Genomic DNA, 16376 nt, shown 5'->3' with positions numbered 1-16376 from the left:
CAGGACAGAATCCAAACCCGGCGCTCCCCTGGTGACAGGACGCCTTAACACAAAGTTTTAAAGAGCCTTGTCAAGTCCCCTCGCCTCCTAACCCTGCGGTGTAGCTTCATAACTTAGTTAAGTTGATCTAAGTCTGTGCTGCTGTTAGAAGGAACAGGCCCCCCTAGACGGTACTGCTGCTCACAGGGGCACCGGATTAGAGAGACACCTGATTGAGAAGAACCTTAAAATTTAAAATAAATAAACAAAACATTGTAAGACAGCTCTCTTCCATACACTAAGTGCAAGCTGCAGTAGCTACAGCGTGTGTAGCTCTTCTGCAACCAGCAAAGCCGCTCTTTACCTGAAATAACTCCGAGCTGACCATGCCTTACCTGCTTGCACGCACCTCTTCCCGTCCTCATGAAGGGTGTAATCCCTTGCGCAGGAACACACCACGTGAAAGGCGCTGCTGCTGTCCCTGCAGTACTGCCAGCACCCGCCGTTCTTGAACCAGCATTCAAACTTTTCTGCGATGGAAACACACAGGCATTCGCTTATTGGTTATTGCTGCGCATGGACCCCTGAGCAGCGCACAGCTTCTAGCACTATTATTGTATGAAAGAAAGTAGGAAAAAAATCTGCTGAAATCTCGCAGGGAAACAGAAGGAACTACCTGTTACGGTTCCAGAAAACCCGCTGATTTGCAGCAAACCAAACACATTGCCTTATGTCTATTGTTGTTCGTCTGTTTCTACCATTTTCTTATTCGCCAGCTTTGTCTTGAGGCCACAGCTGGGCTCTAGGCCTTTCTGCCTGTAGAGCAGAGGCAAGAAAATGCCTGGAAGAGCAAACACTTCTAAATGCATCCAGTTTTGATCCATCTGCACATCTTATCTTTTATATCATGACAAATTTAAAGTACTAGACATTTTAGTGGGGGCCAAGTCTGCAAGAAATTGACGGAGTTTTTTATACATTGTTACATTTAAAAAAAAAATGGTGTTTAATTGCTTCACTGTAAAAAGAAAAGGTCGACAAAAGCACTTGGGGGAAAAAAAAAATTACTTATGATTCATAGTTTCCACATCAGTTTGGCTTTTGCTGTAATTTCATGCCTCAGTCATTTGCAAACCAGATACAGTATTTCAGAGGACCAAAAATCTGGTAAGAGATAGGCAGCTTTTCTACTTCATTTTTCATCGTTCGTATATTACAACACAAATACAATTTTTTTTTGGTTTACACTAAGCTTTGGCTAATTTGTTTGATGCATTTACTCAATGAAATTAAAAAGAGCATAGGGCCTCACCATGAATGATCTCCAGTGCAAGCGTCTATGGCAGGAGTTACTGGACTTCTTATCACTCTAAAGTGATAAAAAGAGGTAATTCCCTGCCCTTTCTTGGGGGAAGATGGGAGGCGGCCATGTGCCTTCTCAGGGCCTGCGCAGATGAGTGCAAGAGCCCCGAACTGCAGCTGCTGTATGACAGGAGGTGGTGCTACCCTCTTCCGCACCGCAGAGCTAGAAGTAGCTACAGCCGCTGCCACAACACGATTCCCTTCCCAGGGTGGTGGTGCCCCAACGTGTCATATAAGAAAACACCGTTCTACTGTATGAATCTTAAACAACCGACCAGTTCTGTATCAGACAGATAAAGTCACCACTGATAACCTCAGTGAGAAGCCTGTGCAAAGGTTCAGCTGAAGTATCCAAGAAGCAAATTCCAGCCTTAATCCTTCCTTCACTATGAATGTCCATGTGTCTGTTCCTGTACTCACCTTTTTCACAGTTCTCTCCTCCAAATTTTGGGGGGCAAATGCAGAAATAATTGTAGTGTCTTATTTTGCAGACTCCACCATTGTTACAGGGATTTGTACTACATGGATTTAAACCTAAGAAGAAGAAACGAGGCATAGTGTAATTCCAGGAATTAAGAGAAGCTTGGCTTTAAACTGCCACATAATTCTTTGTACCCAGAAGGGACAGAAGAAATAGATTTTTTTAAAATTCCTTTTTTTACCTACCTTTGTAATTGAACCAAAACTCCATCTGCAAGAAGAAATCACAAATGAAGAAAACAGTCAATAAGTGGTCATATTGGTTACTGAAGATGTAATTTAGAAAACTGTTTTTTTTAGGATGCATGTAAACTAACATTTTGATTAGAACCATAGAATACATTCTCAGAGCAAATCTCCTGATCATCACCACGCAGCTCGCTTTCAATTGCATCGTGGACCAGCCACAGAGTGCATAAACTGGGTTGTATTGGAATGAAAATCAAACGGAGAGCTTAGATCCATAAACGCTCCAGCCAGTGCAAGGTCTGTGGCAGCAGCCTAGGAGTTTCAAGTGACACCCCCCCCTCCACAAAACGTGTCAATGCAAGATCCTCGGCACCGACTGCTTCACTCTGAAGAGCCATTTCTCCTGCGCTGCACCACCTGCTAAAGAAGACATCACCTAAGCATCACGGGCTAGATATAAGAGAAATTAGGCACGTCTATTTAAAACTGCAGTTCAAACTCCTGCTTCAGCAGAAGGTCCCCGGCAGAACGCCTGCGGCCCTGCTTCCCAGCTGGACGCTACTGGGAACGAGGCGTTCCTCCTCTGTATTTGGAGGGGTCTGATCAAGCAAGTGGCCTCTGAAAATGTCAGAATCGCATTGCTGGATTGAGGCTCTCACAGAAATAGGTTTTGGATACTTTTAAGGAATTGTGTTTAACGTTTACACAACAAACCGAGCACTCGCTTAGAAAGTGAGATCTCACAGGTGCCTTGAGTCACCCATCCTGACTACCAAGCTGCAGAACCCATAGGCACACACATGCCAGTGGCTTGGGAAGGATTACTCACAGCTCATTGTTAACTTTCCTCTATTTTTCCTAACACGAAGTTTCTCACCGTTTTCTCCTGCGAATGGAAGATCTCCTTAGCCTCCTCAAATGAACACTTTTCCTCATTGCATTCTCTCTCCAAGTTCCCTGGACGAATCTCTTCCAGAAAATAGTTAGCACGTTTATGGACTTTCAGCACCTCGTGTGCTTCGTCTTTTCTCATAAACACTAGAAAATCAAATTTGAACATTCGATACTGGAAGACAACAAACTGGCATCATTACAGTCACAGTCATGCATGCTTTCAGCTGAGTAAACAATATAAAGGGGAGCAGGAATCTATGTAAACAGCCCAAAGGAAAATAAAATTAGTCTGTGTTCCAACAAAAGACACTAGTAGTTTAAGCTTTCTTTTAGTAGATCGAAAGACCCACTACTGAGACTTGCAGATTAGTGCAGAAATAATCTTTTATTCCACAAGACTGTTGAGTATTGCAGCTTCTTCTTTGGAGGCTGGTTATGTTTTTCTGCCTAACCATCCTGATTCACAACAATTATTAGTTGCCTGGCTGCATGTGCATGTGGAAATAAAGCTGAAAGGAGAGGTTTGGTTTGTATTTGGTGTCAGCTTTGTTGGATATTCAGCAATGGAGACCCAGTGCTTTCCAGGTAGCTACTGTGGCCCCAATAGGCCAGACACCGCTCCTTCATTAAAGCGTCAGTTTTGTACTTACATTTAGTTCATCTCAACTTCGCTTCACTAAGCTATCTGCCCTCCTACCACGATGTCTTAAGAGGTACGACTGCCGATATATTAAGGGAGGAGTGGCCAGAAGAGGGAATATGGCAGTAAGATCCTCCCCACATACCCCCTGATGCTCCACAGCAAGTCTTTGCTATGGCACCTCTTGCTGAAGCAGTGCTCCCAGGATTTTCCAGCCAGGATGGTCTGAAGGAAAATCAGGGCTCTCTCAGCCCTTGTGGATGTACTGATACCACGTGCCAACTCAAGCACCTCCGGACACTGACGTGCGGTGTCCGAATTGAGCCTTGAGTCACTATTTAGAGCAAATGGAGGTTTTTACCTTTTTGTTAAATCTCCACAAGTGTGGCCCTATATCCAAACCCCATCCATCTGGTTGTGGAAAAACTGCTGCTAAGAAGTGCTCTAAGGAGCAAGCTCACTTGGTAATCCTGACAAAGCCTACTAAAATTCATTCAGCAGTTCATTTAACAGTACTCTTTTTCCTAGTCATGGTTTAGTGTCCTGGACAAGTCAAAATCCTTTGACAAAGAATCCAGTTTTGGAGATGGACCATAAAGACACACGTTTCTTTGCAGTTGCAGGATTGGTATCTATAGCAATGACTGAAATTCTAGAATAATATTAAATTGCTTCATTTCTAGGCAATTAGAAACAGCCGACAAAAGCTCTTAGCTGAGAAAAGCTTTGGACAGATCCTGCTGTCTGTCAATGGAAAAAATGTCTTTCACTTACATTGGTGAAACTGCCCTTCACAGCCCTTGAGCTCTGGGGTCATCGTTAAAGGATTTACCTATTTTAAGTACCATCACACAGAGGATATGCCTGTTGTAAAGCCTTCTGGTTTGCAGATACCAGCTCTACTTCTGCTCTTCCTCCTCTGCAAGGACAGCCATCATGATTCGTGAGATCTTGTGCATTCTCACACCTGTTCTAAAGCTCTCTGAAGCCATTTCCAAACCTCGTGTAGTTGTTGTAGTAAAATCAACATAAGGTCTGAGAACACATGTTGAAAGTGCCTAATTTTAGCTTGCCAAATTTGAAAACATTGCCATGCAAAAATAATTCAGATTTTGGGTTCACCATCACAAGAAGAATACTTTTCAACAGGACAGTGGTCTAAGTAGGACGTTAAGAAAGACAGATTTCCCTTGGAAATATATATGAATATTTATTTTTCTCCTGTGCACTTCAGGAAATGCTTCTTCAACCCACAGGACTTTGTGTTCAGAAAAGGAATGTAGTTTCAGTTCAAATGCTAAGATTGTCACAGTAAGACAATTAAGTTAAACATGTAATTCAGAAGTACTTACCTGAATATGAAAACGGACAGCTGCTGTTGATGGAGCACATCAGTAGGAGAAACATCACAAGTGAGGAACTGCTCTCCATTTTTAGTGAACATTCAGTTGCTGATTTCCTTCAGAAGGAAAAGAAAAATGAAATTGGTATATTGTCACAAAACCAACAAGGGTAAATTAGCCTGCAAAAAAGACGAAGAAATAGTAACAAGAGGGCAAGAGAAGGGAGAAAGAAAGCAAACTCTACCCAGTTCATTTTGATCTGATTTCCATTGTTTCTCCAAGTCACACCGATGCTGCACACTACCACAGGAATCCCGACAAGGCAACGTGCAGATTCACCTAGCCCAGGATGCGGTGCGGGGTCTGATGCAAAGCCCACAGAAGTAATAAAAACGCTATGATGAACATGGGAGGCATGGATCAGGCCCAAACTGAGCAGAAGCCAGTGCCAGCAACAGCCTTGTTTAAACTGCGCCGGGTCCAGGCCCAGTCTAAGCTGCACACTTCAGCCAGCAGTTGCTAATGACGGCAGCTGCTGTGTAATTACTGATGGTCTCCTCAAGTAAGACCGTATGCGCAAACCCCAGTGAGGAAACCATCAACCACGTACCTGGCAGCAAAAGTTACAAGAGAGAAGTTTGTATTTCTTCATATTACCTTCCCACGCTAAATAATTTACGAGGATTCGACAGCACATACCTCTTTGCTATCTGTGTCATTTTCCAAAAACATAGGATCCAGAATGCATTCACTTTACACAGAACCATGCAATTATACTCACTTTTTTCTTTTTTTTTTTTTAGGGGAAGACAGGAGAGAGATTTGGATGTGTATCAGGAACAGCCATGAGGTCAAGACGTTGATCATTAACCAGTCGCAAATATTGACAGAGGAGAGACAACCTTCTGGATTCTATGAAACACACTTGCAAGCCAAAATCAGAAGAAAATTGTGTGTGTTCCTACACACACACACACGTGTATTCAAAAAAAAAAAAAAAAAAAAGTCCTTAAAACATCCTCCAATAATAAAAGCCACTTCTTTGCAACAATTTTCTTCAGGAAAATTTGGAATTTTTAAGAGAAGATCTCTGACACTCCATCATCTTTCAGTAGGTAGGACCAACTGATCTGGAAAATACACAAGCTGCTCTGTAAACATCTGTTGAAATATGCAGGGCTCCGTGTGTGTAGGAGGATCCATAGCAGTCGCCTGCAGGAAGGCAAATACTGCCCTGTAGTAGTCACAGCTATTCACTGACATTACGATTTCTGCCTTTAATTAGACCCATGTTTTACTGGCTTTGAACACAATAATGTTTTCCCTTGTAATTCAGTATGTCTAGCAAGCTCAGCACTCTCAGAAGCACATATTCTTGGTGCAGGCCTTGGCTGGGAGGCTGCTGTTTAAAGCATTATTATTTAACATCCATTGATCCTTAAATCCAGTCCCAAATAAAAAAGGGGAGGGGAAAAACGAAAAAACGAGAGACAGAGACAGCGACACAGAGATAGCCGACTTCAGTTGCAGCTTACCTCCAACATGGAGCCCTTAGCCTGACTGTTACTTCCTTTATGCACGAATCAACTTCAGCACTTTATGATCCACAGCAGTTCCACCTCATCCCCCTCTGCCCCCCGCCCCAACCAATTCAGTCACTTTACACTTCAAAGATGGAGTCATCTGACCATGGACTATCTTGTTTTCTACAATGCTGTACAGCATCTCAGCATAACAGGGTATTATTTCTTGCCCGTAAGGCCTAAGAAGGACCATGCTGCAAATAAACAACATAACCTGGAAACTAACCAATGTAAACAATGTAAAAAAGAAAAAAAAAAAAAAAAGAAGTAAAAAAAAAAAATTAGGTACCAAGGAAAACAGTACACAAGGTTAGCATATACTCAATATTTAATACTGAAGATCTGACAGTACATTACACTGCATACTGTCACTAGCACATCGCCACGATATTCCAGACTCTCAGTATCAGAATCAACCCTTCCAAAAAGCCGACATCTCATCTATGTGGTGCTGGATCCACTCAAGATACTGACTAACTTTGGTGTAGACTCCAAATTTCTCCCTTCTTCCACAGCCTTCGCCCCAGCTCACCAGTCCTACCAAAAACCAAGTATCCTTATATTTAGTGATCATAGGGCCCCCACTGTCCCCACTGCAGGCATCTTTTTTGTCTCCTAAGCTCCCAGCACAAAGCATGTTGTCAGAGATAGCAAATCTCATCGCCTGGGCACACTCGTTCCGGGGAACCATGGGGATTTGAATGTAACTGAGTAAAGTAGAGTAATTGTTCTGAACATCACTTGTGCTGCCCCAGCCAGTTACCATCATCTGCTTCCCACTCCTTGTCAGCTCCTGTTCTGCCAGGTCGCGGGTGGGAAGGCAGATCGGAAGTGCATATTTGTTATACATCACGGGCTCAGCCAAGTGCAGCATGGCTATGTCATTATCGGAGGTCTCCTTGGTGTAATTTTCGTGGCTCACACATTTGTCAACCCAAATGGTTTGCTCGTCTGCCTCAGTGCGGAGACGATGGAATTTACCTGGAAGAGCAAACAAGAAGATGCTACCGAACCTTCCTTCAGCTTGAACACCAAAGCATCTGGATTACACTGGGCTTTAGGACTCTACTTCATGTTTTTACTTCCCTTGTAATATAGATATTTGTTCATTTTATGTTATAGGTTAACAGTGTTCTTACTAGATGGACGAATCTGTAAACTTTCCATATTTACCTAAATCATGAATACATACAGTACTAAATGAATTGGTACCCCAGAGCTACAGTCATCCGTGGAGAAACTGAAACGCCTATGTATTGCCCTGTTGTGTTGGTATTACGGCACACTTGTGCAACTTGAGAGATCTTCTTCAGGAGGAAAATCTTCTTCGAGTCAGCATTAAAAGCTGGGAGAGCAAGCATACAGCAAAGCAAGACATTTACAACAGTACATGAGCTTTATGCTGCATAACCAGTGCCTGAATAACTGAACTTCAGGATTTATAAGATAAAGACGACTGACGGGTAAGGCTATTCCTTTCTGAAATCTTGCATCTGTATTTTAAAGAATTTTTGACTACTTAAGACTTCTCAGTTGTTATTTGTGCTACGTGATCATGGCCACTTTATGGGTCAAGCAGTTATGGAACAGTAAGCAGGAAACTAAGTGGAAAAGGGACAGAAAGGCAAGAGTAAGTCATTTGTGATACACTGGAAAAGAAAAGACAGAAACAGATCTCTCTGATAGGCTGTGAAGAGAGAGCCCCAAGAGTAACTACCAGTGGCTGTCACATTTCTGAACTGTGCTGTTGGTTAATTTAAGCTTCATATCAAGGCCTACTTCAGTATGTACTTGATAAAAACACTTCTTCAGAGAACTGTCCATTACGCACATCCAAGTTGCAGGCAGGCGCACATCCAAGCAGATGAGGTGGCAGGACATCCAGGCTGACACCTCACCTCTGCCCATGCTGCATGTGTGTGACCAAAGTGTCCCTTCCTTCTCGGTCTCTCTATAAATGAGTATCACCACCTTTTCAAATGTGTGCTTCACAATACCATCCTTCAAATTTGTTCCCCCACCCCCCCACCCCGTTAACTTTTGCCTTCTTTCAGTCTTATTTGAATCTCTCCAGATACAAACTCTAAAGCCAAGTTGCTCTGACTTTGCACGACCAAGGTCTTCTGAAGTCACTTGCTTGCAGTAAGCTCCCCTGTGCTTGAGCCTGTCAATGACGTGTGCAGCTGAGCTCCCCTGTGCTTGAGCCTGTCAATGACGTGTTGCAGCTGTTTGGTTTTTTTTCTGTAAAAAATGTCAGTGTCTCCAAGCGTGGGGACTTTATGATCCACGGTAGTTCCAGAAATAGACTGTCAAAAGACCCCGTAAGTCCAGCTTTGGATCTTGGACTTCCAGACCAATTATTTATGAGTCTCTCCTCTTGCTCCTCTGCAGACAGTCATACATGGCCACAGCAGACACCACAGATGGCTGAAACTGCTCTGACGGGCACCTGTATTAAGTAGTACCAGAAGGACTTGCTATTACCAAGCCATCACTCACAAATCTGTTTTTTCCTGCTACCATGACCTCTCTTCTTTGTGGCAACAGCGTCCGTAGAACCCTTGGAGCACATTTCCTTGCTACCCACTCCGCAGCCCCTGTGGCTGGGGGCTGACTGGCAGATAAGGGGCAGGGGTTTATTCCTATCTTCACAGATACAAAACTCTGCTTTAGGCCTCAGAAATGACTCTGGACTTGAACACTGTCAGATCATCTCCTCTGAGGAAGGCCGTTGAGTTGTGTAGGAGCACACTTTCTGCCAGGCTCTGCATGCTCTGTATACAAGCATGACCATGAGCTGTCTGTATCCTGAGACACCTATGAACAAGCGGGTGACAGCTTTCGCACCGGTGCTGCTGTAGCAACAGCTCCCCCTGCCCCAGCCCAGGAGAAGACCCTTTTGACTTCTGGTCTTGAATACTTCCTTTCTCCGTTGAGTTATCAACCCCACGAGTTTCAAATTCCAGAAGTCCTATCCACGCCTGGACGTACTGAACCTAGAGGCTGTGTGAAATGCATCTAGTTTCTTCTACACAATAAGAAGCATCATAATCTTGTTGCTGGCAGAAAAATATTAACTATGAAGTTCTACATAAACAAGGAAGTGAGAGACCTGTTCTCTGAAGGGAGAGACAGTATTTTGAATCATTACATTCACCTCTCTGCTCTATTTTCTTGGAGCTCTGAACACACTTCTGGATGCTTTTAAGCTGGAGATGCAGGCACAAGAGCCACAAACAGGAACGTCGGTTGTTCTCAAATCCATCTTCCACAACTTCAGCTACTCTGAGATCTAACTTTTCACTTCAGACACTAAAAAGCCATGTGAGTCCTGCTACAAGACTACTCCCCAAGCTCATGAGTGCAAACCCAGATGCGAGCTTCCCTCCAGTTTTGCTCTTATGGATGGTGAGCAGAGAGCTGCAGCGGGATGAGTCCAGAACAGTGTTGGGTATTCCAGCTTGACAGAGGCAGGTCGAGTGTCACCTCTGCAGTTTCAGTATGAACACCTTCAATACTGTCATGGAGCTCACACCTGCCCCCACAGACACAGCAACGTCTCCATTCAAAACTCTGTTCCATGTAACTCACTAGATGTCTCTAGGGTTTACAGCATGCATTTTTCCAATAAGAACTGCTTTTCTGGTGGCGTAAAATGCCCAAAAGATACATGTAAAAGGACAACCATATGATGTTAGGCTGGGTCTTAAAAAGGCTCCCTTCTGCTTGACCTGGAGTATCATTTGGAGAAGAATCTCTTCTCTCTTGGTGAAGTCTCAGGCTGTGGTCATCTCAGTCCCGCACTCCCCCCCCATACCACAATAAAGGACCCTTCTGTGGTTTCCATCTCACCACAGCAATATTGCTCAAGACTGAAAGAGAAGGGTTCTCCTCTCATGTGTCACAACTCTAAGTCCATAACCACACACTTGCTTCCTCCTCTGTTAATAAGGAAGGTCTTCTGGGCAGCTAGGAGAGTGAGAGAAATTCGAGCCCCTACTCCTGATCATCCTTACACTATAAATTATTCTGTATACTCACTCCAAATTTATGTGTGAGATGTCTCCTGAGTTTCATATAAGCCAAAAAAAAAAAAAAAAAAATCTTCTCAAATCAGGGTTTTCAAGTGCTGACACTTTTCTTCACCCACTGAAAACCATTTTTTATTTGGACAGCACAGGACCACAGGACTCTCTTGATAGATCCCACCCCGTCTTTCTTTGCTGCAGAGATATCTCTGGGCATGCCTATCCCAGCTGAAAGCTTGTCAGACTGCACAGATCTCTACCAAGACCTGCAGTACAAGGCCAGAATGGAGTAATTTAAGTGCAGCCTCAATAATTCCCCTAGTTACCATTTTCCCACTGACTTATCCCCTTCAAGTTACACTCAAAGCTACATCTAGCACCGCAGAGCATTCAAACACCACATCTGACGATTGCTTTTCCCCTAAAACATTCCAAGATCCTTTAACAAGCAAACTGCACAGGTTTCTTCTTCTTGGGCTTCACTGAAACTAAATATATGTATTGGCAATCACTTAAAAGGGAAGAAAATTACCTACTAGTAACTGGAAGTGCTTGGAGATGTGTAGTCTGTATGCATATTTCCAAACTACCACACGCACTTCTACTTTGATGTCCCTCTGTGGAAAGGTGGATATTCTGACACTAAGAGGACCCAAGGGTATGTCACATGCTTTTCCGTTCATCCTTTATGTTGAACAATGGAGGATGTACATAAACACATCCATCCGTATGTGTCTTATTGTCTCTGTTCTCAAACATTTGCACATCCACAGTATATATGGAGCATTCATACAGACAACGTATTTCCAAGGCTATGTATACAGACAATGCATTTGCAAGACTTTCCACAATTACTGGGAACAACCTATCTTTTCACTAACGGAGAAAGAAAGCAGTTGCGCTGTTATGCCTCTGTCACCAGCGGTAGACAGAAAACACTAATAAAAAAAAAAATTCTACTTAAGTGTAAATGGAAAACTAATTATTTTTGTCTGTTAATTCAGGAGCAGTACTGTACTTGACATAGATTTTCTCATGCTTAAGAGCAGCAGTGCCAGTAAAAGCAGTTGCCTTTCTGGTGTTGCCATTCTGCAGCACCTGTCCTCCTTCTCTACTCAAACTCTCTTAAGTAATGGTGTTCAAATGAACGACAAGGCAGGAAGAGGCACTGTGACATTCTCCTCCTGGGATCAAGACTTTTTTTTCAGTATTGGGATGACTTTGAATATTTTCATCACCAGAAAAACACAAGCAGAAGAGACTAGGTCTTTCTACTTTATAGACAAGCAGCAGTGCTCAGAAGACATAAGCTCACTTCCATATTAAGGTTGATAGTGGCTCAAATGAAATCAGATTTTTATTAAACTTTTTTGTTTTGTGCTAAGGTACACATTAAATACTTCCTAGACAACCTACTCCTACAACCAAGAAGGACTTTTGTCTTCATAACCTGCTGGCCTTTCTCCTGAGATTATAAATCTTGGGAATGAAAGAGTTATATTTAAAAAAAACAGGGACAGATTTTTTTTTCCATACCTAGTCTTACTTTGAGCCCCTCTTCTGCCTCAGTGCAGTGTGCTGCCGTTAGGACCCAAGATGGATGGATGAGAACACCCCCACACAGAAATTTCCCTTTGCTATTTTGCAGCATAATCTGAAACAAAAAAAGAGAGGTCTGACACTGCATGAAGCATGGCTCACAAAATATTGTACACATTCTTCTTTGTGGTTGCAAAATGCCCAGATGCATCAAGCACCAAAGCATGTCACATTCACTGAAGCCAAAGCTCTACAGTGGGTCCCTGTGGAACACCTACAACAAAGTTTTGAATATTCTTCCTGAATGAGGGCTGGCTTCACCCAAATCAATGTGGGACGATGCTGGTCACTGCAAAGAAGCACTTTGGTACTTCAAAGCTTTGAAACGCAGAGCTTAAATGAAGGGATTATTCTTGTGTCCACAGCACACCAGGAGACAGTGCATCACCTCAGGCTGTAGCTCTCTTGCTGTGGTGTAAAAGGGCCTTTAATGTCAAAGAGAACCAGACCCTGATTATATGCATTCCCTAGTTCCATGATAAGCTCTGCGAGGTCTCCCCTTTCTCTGTGATGTCCCAACCTGCTCTGTAAAGCTATGGCATATTTTGTGGATTAAATCTGCTAACTTCAATTTAGGACAGACGAGGCTTGTAAGAACAGATCCATGCAGAAAGGGGGACAAGATCACCTCACACTCCCACCATAAGGCTGTTACAGTAGCTGGAGCATGCATCACGCAGCACGAGCTGCAGTAAGTGGCCTTCATTAGGATGGAGCAACAGAGTAGGTAAGTGTCATCACTATCCTCTCTCTTGACATTGTTGGCAAGGTAAGGTAAAAAACTTGGCAACTGTGACAAGGTCAAGAGTCCTAACAGATAATAAACTATTTTTTCCTGTTACTCCAACTTTTGGGTTGCTTTTGAAAAAGCTAAGCTAAGGGAATCTTAGCTTCATGTGACACCACCACTAGTAATGTAGGAGCCTTTCTGGAGCAGCTAGGCAGGCAGAGCTGTTTGGGAAGAGCTTGAACAATCTGTGGTGAAAAACTCTCTTCTCCTTACCTGCCAAGGGCTTTCTCCCCTTCTGCTTGCTCTTCCCTCAATGAGCCGAATATTGAATCCTGCTTTGGCTTCAATGTAGTCCGTTTTCACTCTTCCACAGGGGAACTCCACTACAGGAGATGCGGAGAAGTTAATTAGCAAAGACCAGATCAACCAATACAAAACCTCCTTCTAAAGCATCTCCTCCGTCTCTCTAACTTAGGCAACACTATTCAGTGGCTTCATGGAAGCCCCTCAGTGCTTTGCAGAGGAGGCACTTTCCTGATTCCCCTGTATATGTCCATGAGGCAAACACAGGTTAAAGGCCATAAAGTGGGTATGGAGTTGGGAAATGCAGGCACAGAGTTACTCTGCATGGAATGAATGTTTTGAAAACTAGTACAGTGCACTGCAGACAATTCTCCCATAAAACCCTTTTACTTCATGTTTGAATAATCCTCTCAAATCTGGACTACGAACATCTTCCTCTTACCGACAGGCTTGCACATGATATGGTCGTTCATCAACTGATACCCAGACGCACAGCTGCAAGAGCGGCACTGGTTGGCAGGGTCATCCCTACAGAAATGTTCACATCCTCCATTATTGACAGAACAGTTGGTGTATTTGACCTCTGCGGAAAAAATGAACAGCAAGAGAGACATGAGAAGTTGGAAAGCCAAAGAGTCACAGGAAGGTAAAGCGACAAAATAACATCGTGACTCAAGTGAGCAACAGCTGACAATGGAATTGGAGTGACAGTTGTGGGCTTTAATGGCACTTGGGCCCTGAGAGAGCAAATAGTCACTGGTCCAGAATAAGGCAGCAGAGAGACGGAAAAAACAGAGATTACTGTCAGAGCAGGTAGACTGGAGAACAGAAAATTCACTGGCACTGAGTGCAAGTCAGACAGTGCAAAGTGTTGACGATACAGGACATACACGCTCATCCCTAAATATGCTATCCAGCTTTTGTTCAGGAAGAAATTGTCACAGTAATGACAATCAAGTATTTGCAATAGATTGTTTTTTCCCCTGTACTGTAAAAAACTTCACCATCAACCCTGTGCTGACAGTTCTAAAGTAACTGAAAACCCTGCGTTCCAGAATTGTTTCCAGTATTTTTGTAAGATTTAGGTATCTCAGATCTCCAAACCTCTCCCACGGCAACACAAAGTTAATTTTACTTTAGATAAGCGCAAAGCAAAAGAGAACCACATCACAAAGCAAAAGAGAAATCACATTAGTAAAGAACGCAAGTATACTGTGCAATGACAAAAGTGTTGATCCCTATTACACAGAGATCCCTGCCACAAAGAATGTTATTTTACGGTGGATTAAGGGCAGCAATATTACACACCCTGCCACAAAGAATGTTATTTTACAGTGGATTAAGGGTAGCTTTACCATAATTGCACAAAACTCCCTCCCAGCCTTTGTTACAGATGCAGGAAAATTTTCCAATATTGTCCTTGCAGATCCCATTGGAACAAGGCTGTGGGTCACACTGATCTCCATCTGAAACAGAGGCAAGAAAATGCAGTCCCTGAATCATACAGCCCTGCCACAAAGAATGTTATTTTACAGTGGATTAAGGGTAGCTTTACCATAATTGCACAAAACTCCCTCCCAGCCTTTGTTACAGATGCAGGAAAATTTTCCAATATTGTCCTTGCAGATCCCATTGGAACAAGGCTGTGGGTCACACTGATCTCCATCTGAAACAGAGGCAAGAAAATGCAGTCCCTGAATCATACAGAGCTCACAGGTCAAACATGAACACAGACAGACCCTCCCCAGATTCCCAAGCATCATCCATGGTTTCTGCCACCAAATGGTGATACCTCCGTGGTGCTGGCCCAGAGACAAGGGTATTTGTTTGGGTTCTGAATTACAGTTGTAGAGTGCGTGGAGTGGGCAGAGGGGGAAGAAAGAGCAAAACCTGAGGCAGACAAGGCAGAAGAATGAAGTGAAGAGCAGGGGTGGGACTCCTCTTTGGACCACGTCAGGCAGGGTTAGAGTATCAGAGAGCACTTTTGACCAGTGCGTTAGCTCTGGGGAGATGACTGATGATAGGCACAGATGCACCTCAAGTTTTTTAGGAAGGTTGCTTGTACGATAGGACAGGAAAACATTCTTTGCACACGCCATATAAGAGAGAATGAGAATTTGAATCAGTATGTGGTTTTTTTAGGCTGAGTACTAGTTACTCTTGAGGAAACCAGTTACTACTTGACGAAACACAGAGAAATGATTAGGAAAGTCTTTTACTTACCTACGTACTTGCTCCAAAAATCTCGCTGTGGAGAAACAAAACTTACATTAAGGCTAGAAGCAGATTTTTCACAGGCGAGGGATTTAAAGTGTATCATGGTCTTGGCCAACAGAGCACAGGGCTTTGGTCAACAGCATCGATCTCATTCGTCTTGACAGTGTAGCGACTGGCACTACAAACCAACAAAACTGGCCAACCCGCACATTCATGTATTGCCCGTACTCAGCACAGATCCCCCTGCCCTGCTTGCAGACCCACCAGCACCACAACCCCTCAATATCCTCACAGCTTCTCTGTTTTCTTCTCACTTACTGCCGGGTAAGTCACCTGTGCTGTTGAGTGCACAATTCATTTGTGCCCAGTCAGACAAAACATGGGCATCGTGAAGAAAGACCCCACTCCACTCTGGGGTCTGAAGGACAGCAAGGACTGGTTCATCCTATGTGGTGAACCTACTCTGCTTAACGCAGTAAGAAAAAGTACAAGCCAACACAATGATTGGGTGTGGAAAGGGGCAGGAATCACTGATGTTGACAATAAAAGTAGTGTCCAATTGAAAATATGAGGTTTTGAGGAGAGAGGACCTAGTGAGAAGAGAAATGTTTGTCAGGCACAGATGGGAGACTGGGGAGATACAGTGAAAGGCAGCTAGAGCTGGTGAATGGACAACAGAGGGCAAAGGACTGGAAGGACTGGGAAAAATTCAGTGGCAGCAAGAACAGCCAATGGGATCAAGCAGGGATTGGGATTACCCGGCTGGGACCTAAACCTCACAATTAGGTCAGGTGGGACATGCATAAGCAGCCAAGTTTTGTGGCCCATGCAGGTCGTAACTTGACAATGACTGTAACACAGTGACATTCAAAACCATGCCTACACCTTAGGAGTCAGGAGTGATGCATGTTCAGTGCTGACAGCAAGATCTCCTGCACCCTGGACTGCAATACTTCATGAAAACAAACGATTGGTTTAGTCCCACATTCATCCTTAAAAAACGAACTTACCGTTGCTTCCTTGGTTTCA

At 43.6% G+C, this 16376-nt stretch overlaps 2 protein-coding genes across 2 annotated transcripts in view; both read right to left on the bottom strand.

The window, feature by feature from the left end:
• LOC104072794 (coagulation factor IX-like) overlaps window positions 1-4361 on the bottom strand; it is an 8769-nt gene extending 4408 nt beyond the window's left edge. Inside the window, exons 1-5 of the mRNA XM_009572369.1 lie at window positions 4319-4361; window positions 2888-3048; window positions 2008-2032; window positions 1762-1875; window positions 375-509 (exon numbers count right to left, since the gene is read on the bottom strand). Coding sequence (XP_009570664.1) covers window positions 375-509; window positions 1762-1875; window positions 2008-2032; window positions 2888-3048; window positions 4319-4361 — 478 coding nt within the window. The remainder of the gene's footprint in view (window positions 1-374; window positions 510-1761; window positions 1876-2007; window positions 2033-2887; window positions 3049-4318) is intronic.
• A 2521-nt stretch (window positions 4362-6882) lies between these two features.
• PROC (protein C (inactivator of coagulation factors Va and VIIIa)) overlaps window positions 6883-16376 on the bottom strand; it is a 10084-nt gene continuing 590 nt past the window's right edge. The window contains 7 exon segments of the mRNA XM_009572367.1: window positions 6883-7451; window positions 12035-12152; window positions 13101-13210; window positions 13573-13713; window positions 14686-14796; window positions 15354-15374; window positions 16354-16376. The exon segment at window positions 16354-16376 is cut by the window's right edge and continues 38 nt beyond it. Coding sequence (XP_009570662.1) covers window positions 6883-7451; window positions 12035-12152; window positions 13101-13210; window positions 13573-13713; window positions 14686-14796; window positions 15354-15374; window positions 16354-16376 — 1093 coding nt within the window.

This window comes from Fulmarus glacialis, unplaced genomic scaffold (assembly GCF_000690835.1).
Source record: "Fulmarus glacialis isolate BGI_N327 unplaced genomic scaffold, ASM69083v1 scaffold402, whole genome shotgun sequence".
Taxonomy (NCBI): Eukaryota; Metazoa; Chordata; class Aves; order Procellariiformes; family Procellariidae; genus Fulmarus; species Fulmarus glacialis.
The sequence above is the reverse complement of the archived record's forward strand: the minus strand, read 5'-3'. Positions and strand labels throughout refer to the sequence as shown.